This window comes from Arvicanthis niloticus, chromosome X (assembly GCF_011762505.2).
Source record: "Arvicanthis niloticus isolate mArvNil1 chromosome X, mArvNil1.pat.X, whole genome shotgun sequence".
Taxonomy (NCBI): domain Eukaryota; kingdom Metazoa; phylum Chordata; class Mammalia; order Rodentia; family Muridae; genus Arvicanthis; species Arvicanthis niloticus.
Genome location: NC_047679.1, coordinates 66,106,662 through 66,114,510, shown reverse-complemented (window position 1 = coordinate 66,114,510; position 7,849 = coordinate 66,106,662). Strand labels below are relative to the sequence as shown.

The following is a 7,849-nucleotide window of genomic DNA, read 5'->3' as shown; positions in this document are numbered from 1 at the left end:
CAATTGAAAAAAAAGTATTCATCAAAGTTTAATAGCTGTTTTTGAAAGCCATTTCTATACTAGAAACTATGATATGTATTGGAAATACTATAGTAAATAAAACCAAGAATCATCTTATGATTAGAGGAAAAGAATTATCTGTTTCTCACTGACTTTCATATTTGTGAGGTCAAACAAATTAATGAACATTGGGCCAGATATGTCATATGAGTTCAGGTAGACATTCTGAGCCTCATTTTTCAAGTGCAGAATGGGCAGAACTAAGAAAAGGAATTGTCAAGATTTGTAAAGGCATGGCTTTCAAAGATCTCCATATAATTTTATTACAGGTCTATTTTAAAGTTAATACTATCCTTGCTCTGAAAACCAGATGTGTGTTTCATAGTCTTTCAATGTCACTCTGTCACTCTGTCTCACCTCTAAACATGGAAAAACCTACAGATCTCTGTTGAGAATTACAGACAAAATAAGAAAATAAAAGAGGGAACTATATATTAGCACTTAAATATTTTCACTATTGTGACACAGCAGCATCAAAAGAATCATTCAGCATGCATTCAGCATATTCTAAAAGCATAGTCTCTATAGCCAGAGAGAAAAGATTTTATTTAAATTCAGCTGGTCAAATAACAAACATGTTTGTGCAACTTATGATGTGATTTAAAAAATTAATACTTAGCAGTAATACATATTATAAGTATCTCTCTGGATTTTTTGATTTTTGGGCTTTTTTTGGTTGATAGTCTACAATACAAAGAGTATTTAAGAGAAGATAGTATAGCAATTCTAAAATGGAACATTTACTTGAAAAGTTAACTACATAAATGTGAGTTTTCAATATTTCACCATGTAGTTTTATCATTAGGTAGGATGAATGAAAATAATAGTTAAAAGCTAAAATATGACTCAATATTCTTTTCATTTTCAAAAGTGTGGTTATATAGTACATTTATCCTTACCATCTCCTACTGGGTAAACATAATTATGAAATTAAAAGAAAATCAAATATTGATAGGTAAATAGAAATTATAGAATTGACAATGTATACTAAACATTTTGGTGTAACCAAGTGTTAGCATTGTGGATCATTTTTTTCAATTATAATCCTCTTCAGAATTGTTTAAATCAACTTTTTAAACTTAATAGAAGGTGTTTACAGAGAACACATTAAATGTTTGAGGAGAAAATTAATTTCTTTACAATGAGGTCCTCACATTCTGAAGCTTAGGTCACAGTTTGTATCAATATAATATTCACTGATTCACTGTTTCAGAATAAAGATTGTATATGTGACATTATGATATCTTACTGCAAACGAATCTAGCAATACACCATGTCATGAAATAGAAAAATCTATACATGTATTTTGGCAGATAGTTAACTAAAAATAATAGGCTTGTGAAAAGTTTGAACTAGTGTGATTAGTATAGCAAATTATATCAGCGAATGTTCTCTTTCAACTTTGACACAGAAAAACCTTTCTTCTTGACAAATGTGAGGTATTATTAGCAATGTGAGCTATTGTTTGAAAACCAGACATTATGCTTTAAAGCTCCTGTCACTTTTGTATTAAGCTATTCCAGACAGTAGAGTACCTTTAACAGAATTGTTTTTTTTTTACTTCCCAGATCCATACGTGAAAATTGTTAATGTATTTATCACCTTCAAATATTGCCCACTACCAAATATCCATTAAATAGTTTAACATTTTATGGTAATGAGCTTAAATCATAGCCTATTGGATTTCTCATTAGACTATAAACTGAGCACAGACACTTAACACTAACATGTAATCCACATTTAAGTTTCATTTTCAGCCTTATGAATGTTAGCAGTTTCAACTATATATGAGAACAACACAACAGCATTTAGTTTGCTTATTAACTTCATAAAAGAGCATTTTTTTCATTCTTGAAATCCATTTCATTGCTTCAGCAAATGATGATTTCAGTGGAGCTTCACAACAACAACACATGCTCCAGCTCTTCCAATATTCACAGGGACTTCCTAAGACAAAAAGAAGAAAAAGAAATACTGCCTTTAGCATAACCCAGAATGCTGGCCTTCAAAGAATTGTTACCTATTTTGACCTAACTTTTACCTTGTCTAAAAATAAGAAAACTACAATCCAGATCATAATAAACTATAGAATACAAATAGATGAGGGCTAGTTGATAAGTTGCTTTGGAAATAATTTTATATGTGCAACATTTTTTCCGTTGAAAAGCCACAACTAATGATAAATACTCAAAAAGATTTTGTGAGGACTACATGAAATAATGGATCACAAAAATTTGGCATAGATAGTTATACTGCTATTCTCTGTTAGTGTGCTTTTATAATTTGAGAGATTAAAATTGAAACAATGATTGAGTCAAAAACAGAATCTAGATCTATTAGGTATTTGTCTACTAAGAAAAGACCTACTATGGCTGCTCAAAGGAACAATATTAAATGAATTTCAAAATTAAACTTTAAAATCTTTCCTTAAATTCTGAAATATACTAATTTGAAGATAGTTTTACAAGCATACCTCTTTCCATTCATCTTTCTGAGCATCATATGATTCAACGGTATTCAAATAAGTATGACCATCATATCCACCAACCACGTAGAGTTTGTCTCCAAGGGGGCACACGGCAACAGCATCTCGAGGAACGCTCAAAGGTGCCACAGTTGACCACGAATCACTTTTTGGATCATATCTTAAGAGATTAGGAAGACAATTGAAAGGTAAAAATCCAGTAATGTTTCAATGAAAGAGAGGCATTAATAAAATATGCTATGGTGTAAAGCACAGAAATTGAAACATTGTAACTATCAAGTGTAGGTTTGCTATTCAGGACAAAAATTTTTATTAAAGAACATATACATGACATAACACTCTTGTGTCACAAGAGGGCGCACAAAACATATGAAAAGTAAAGGAAGTGACTCCTTTTGTCCCCTTTCTCATATGGTATCAAATTCCGTATTGAAACCTTCCAAAGAAAAAGTTTTCTGCAGCTCTGAACTGTATATTAAAAAAATATAACATTAAATCTTAAAATGTAAAAAGTTAAGTAAATTCATATAATTATTCATGAAATGCATTCTAATCATGACCTACTTGTAAAAGCACATTGAAAGTCTTTTTTCATATAACATCTTTTACAAACTTATTTATACTACTATTACCTCCTTTAAACTTTAAAATTTTCAATAACTATCCAAAGCATCTCATTTTAGCTTGTATCTGATTTGTTATCAATCAATAATATTTTAACACCATCAGAACTATAAATTATCAAGTCTAACTCTAGGTATTTTATATACTACTATATATAAAATATTCTTACTGCATCACCTTAAATTGTTATAGTATTGTTATAGTATGTTGAGACCTAGAACCAAAACAAATCTATATTTGATGTTCTATATGCTACATCTTCCAAGCAATGTTGTTAATTAAGGCTGTAGTGAGTTAAATCAATAGATTCACATGTAAGCTTGAACTCCCAGAGGTGTGTCATTACCTATTTATATAAAATCTCATATTTTCTATTCATACATAATTAAATATCAAAATATTAAGATTTTCATGTTATTATTGAATTCAGGAAATGTTGAGCTGTTATGATTTTGGTTTATTTCTTCATTATTGGCCTTCCTGAAGACTGAGTCTGTGTTCTTCACATGTTTGACAAGTGTGCTAACTCTTCCACTTGGCTGTATCCCCAGCCCAAGAGATAGTGAAATTTCATTTTTGGAAGAAAATGAAATTGTTAATCGTTTTATAATCCGTGAAAACATAGAGTATTAGTTGTCAAGCAGTACATTGACAACTCCACCATATTCAATTCAAATGGTGTTGCTTCCTCGCTGTTTCTTTCTTTCACTTTTTTTTATTGGTCAGTCTATAGACACACAAACACAAATACATATTAATTTGGATGGAAACTTCTAATGATCTTGAAAAGATAAGATAATGTATCACTGGCTCACTGCATACAAGAGAGAACATTGGGAATTTTTTATATCTTGAAATTAATATTGTACTAAAAACATGGAAGCTATAAAATTATAGAAAAAAGTTTGGGAACCTTTTAAGTTAAATGCTTCCAAGTTAAATAATGGTTAAGAAAATTCCAAGATATTAGACAAATCAACCATTTCTTTTTAACAAATATAATGTCAGGAAGATAAAGCTATTTTTTTTTATGTGTTGGTAAGTTTTTGTCAATTAGACACAAACTGAAGTCATCAGGAAAGTACAGACCTCAGTTTAGGAATTGTCTTCATTAGATTTTGGCATGTAGGCATGTAGGGGGCATTTTCTCAATTAATGCTTAATGTGGAGTTGTACAACCCAGTGTGGGCAGTGCCATCCCAGGGCAGATGGGCCTAGGCTGTATAAGAAAACAAGCTTAGTAAGACATGGGGAACAAGCAAATAAGCAGTGTTCCTCCATATTCTCTGCTCCAGTTCCAATCCACAATTCTTGCTTGAATTCCTGACTTGGCTTCCTTGATGATGGATTAGAAACCATAAACTAAAATGAATTCCTTCCTCCACTAACTTAGTTTTGGTCAATGTTTGCTAATACCAGCAGAGAAGCACACCAGAAAACTAGAAACCCTTGTCTTCCTTTGCTCCAGTGGTTTCAGATGTATGTGATATTTGTGTCTGTGTGTGTCTCTGTGTGTGTGTGTTATTAAGGAAATACCAACAGAAAGTTATGTTTATAAAGTACAAATTTTATACTGGTTCCAGGAATTTCTTTAATCCCTGTATCAAGTGAGTCTTCTGAGATGCAACTGAAAATTTTTGAGTTGGTGATAACACAATTTTAACTTTCTTTTTGCTTTTACAAGCTGTCTACTTTGAGAGGGAATTCAGACAGATGATCATTATTTTAAGCAACAAATCATGCTATTTATCTAAATCAATGTATTCCACTCAAAGAACTTAGCTTTGAGCAAGAAAATATTTATTGCAGTAAGGTCATTTTTTAGAAAATCAATTTTATTTAAAAATTCTGCCTCTATTTTGTGATGACACTTTTTAAAAAAAAATCACTTGCTGCATTGAGCTTAAAAACAATAAACTTAATATCATTTGAATCTCATGAGTTGATTGATAGCTTCTCATAAAAAGTTCTTACTCTCTGTTTTTGTGCTGCTACTTTATAATGTAACTAACAGAGATATATTTCATAGTTTTATGCTGAATTTTATCGACATTTACAAAATATTTTGTCTAAATGTAGAATGTTTTATAATCTACTTAAAAGATGAACATATCACAAGATTACATTCTGGTACTTTCAAATTTTTCTTATTAAACAAACCCAATCCAAATAAGCTCACATATATACAGGAGACAAGCATGGCTGCCCTCTGAGAGGCCCAATAAGCAGCTGAAAGAGTCAGATGAAGATACTAGCACCCAAACAATGAACAGAAGTCCAATGGACAGGAGTCCCTGTGGTCGAATTAGGGAAAAGCTGGGAGAAGCTGAGGAAGAGGGAGACCCTGTAAGAGGACCAGCAGTTCAATTAACCTGGAACCCTGAGATCTCTCAAACACTGAGCCACCAACCAGCCAGCATACACTAGCTGATATGAGGCCCCCAACACATATACAGCAGAGGACTGCCTAGAGTGGGTTCAGTGAGAGAAGTGCACCTTCAAGAGACTTGGGGCTCCAAGGAGTGGGGAGGTTTGGTGGGGTGGGGACATCCTCTTGGAAATTGGGGGAGGCAAAGTATGGGATCAGAAGGGGCCATGGGGTTGACCAGGAGTGGATGAAGACTGTACAGTAAAAAAGAATTAAATAATAAAATAAAGCAATAAATAAATACAACCAGTACAAAGGATTTGAACAACTTTAACAAAAACAAAAACAAAAGAAAACCAAAAACAAACAAAATAAACCTTACCTTTCCACGCAGTCAGAAAGCCTGGAACAATGATTAGGAGCAGGGGCATCATGACCCCCTACAACATACAAGTATCCATTGTGTGTGGCTACCCCTACACCTCCACGTCTTTTGGACATAGGGGCACACAGACTCCATTTGTTAGTATGTGGGTCAAAGTATTCCATGGACTTGAGGCAGGAACTTCCATCACGCCCACCGATAGCATACAGCCTAGAAAAATATAGACATATATACATACTTATGTGTGTGCACATATTCATGCAAAATTCATGCATGAAAAAAAATGAATGCACTTTTATTCTCTCACACTTTACAATGTATATTCCATCTCATTACTATTTACAACAGAAAGGCTAGGTTTATGAATGGGTAGTTATCTGTGATACTTCTTCCACCCTAGCCTATTCCAAACAGGCCTCTTCCATTTACATCAAAGTTAATTTAAGATAACAGTAAAAGGTCCAGAAAACAAGTATTTGTAAAAAGCCAGAAGGTATCAAAAGGTTTTGCACATAGTTCCAACAATAATTTTCAACAAAGTTACAATTACTTGTCTTCACACATTAATGTACAAGTTTTTTAGTATAAATATTTTTTCTAAAAGACATTGATATAAGTCGATTAAGAAAATAGAATAGAATAAAGAAGGTGAATTATTCCCAGGAAGAAAATGTAAGTCCTACCCTTTCCTTAGTAACTTACAATTGTTAATTATTTTGAAATGTAATATTTAACTTAAATTTATCCTGTTACAATAAAGATGATGAACATTTATTAAACTATATGCTTGTTACTTTTTTCACACTGAATTTTGAACAGTAGAAACTTAATAAAACAAAATGAAATTAGTTCAAGTTGACGATATGAACCTGGTATAATGTATAGAGGAGATTACAGAAGTGAATCACTTGATATCAGGTTTGATCAGACAGTCCATTTATCATTGTGTGAATTCTAAAAGTATTATGGATATGGACCTTCTTCCTATCTGCTGTACATTTTTCCTATTTCTTCATGTGTTGAGTTCTAAAACATACTTGAGCTGTTTTTTTACTGTGCTCATTTATTTGTTCATGTGCCAGTTTTATGTACAGAGTACAGAGTACAGAGTACAGAGTCAGATAGTTCTTCTAGACACTGCCTACCCTGTTGTATAAAATTCCCATCATGTAAGTTATCCTTGAGTGATTCTATATCCCTGAAAACATATGTATAAGTAGCTAAATATGTTATATCTAGTAATATATGTATATGCATATATGAATGTGAAAACAGTGAATGAAAAGGAGGTCATAAACTAGAAAGAGCAATAAAAGGTATATGGGACAGTTTGAAGGGAAGGCAAAATGATGTCATTATCTTTTAATCTCAACAATAGGAGAAAAATTTTAAAAATAAAGAAAAACATTAGAATTATGTGATACAGATTCAATACATGGAACCATCATTAGGCTTAGTTTATTAGCTTGTTCTCACAGGACCAGGAAAAAGCAAATCTTCACAGGCAAAACCAGAAGGAATTTGATAATTATGATCTTTAAACTCTCAGAAGATAGATTGCTGAACAAAACATTATCTTATTTATAAACATAGGCAGACAAATGGTTTTATAAATTTAGAGTAAATAGCAATGCAAAATTTGCCATTTATTTAGGGTAAACAGGAAATGATTATCTACAATAATGTTCTTTAAATTTATATATATATACACGTTTCTTAAGGATTTCATTAAAATGCAGATTCTATTTTGAGATAAGGCTAAGATGCAAAATTTGTTCGAACAATGCTGATATTTCTGGTCACAGTATCAAAAATTTGAAAAGAGAAGTTCTACAAAATATTAACTAACCAGACCCCACAGAATTCCCAAGGGACTAAACCACCAACCAAAGAGTACACATGAAGGGACTCATGGCTCCAGCTGGAT

At 32.1% G+C, this 7,849-nt stretch overlaps 1 protein-coding gene across 2 annotated transcripts in view; it reads right to left on the bottom strand.

Moving 5' to 3' along the window:
- Window positions 1-587: 587 nt before the first annotated feature.
- The window catches only part of Klhl4 (kelch like family member 4), a 66,188-nt gene continuing 58,926 nt past the window's right edge, over window positions 588-7,849 (bottom strand). For both annotated transcript variants that reach the window (XM_034485194.1, XM_034485193.3), the window contains exons 9-11: window positions 5,920-6,132; window positions 2,534-2,705; window positions 588-2,007 (exon numbers count right to left, since the gene is read on the bottom strand). In XM_034485194.1, the coding sequence (XP_034341085.1) occupies window positions 1,948-2,007; window positions 2,534-2,705; window positions 5,920-6,132 (445 nt within the window). In that variant the 3' untranslated portion in view covers window positions 588-1,947. The remainder of the gene's footprint in view (window positions 2,008-2,533; window positions 2,706-5,919; window positions 6,133-7,849) is intronic.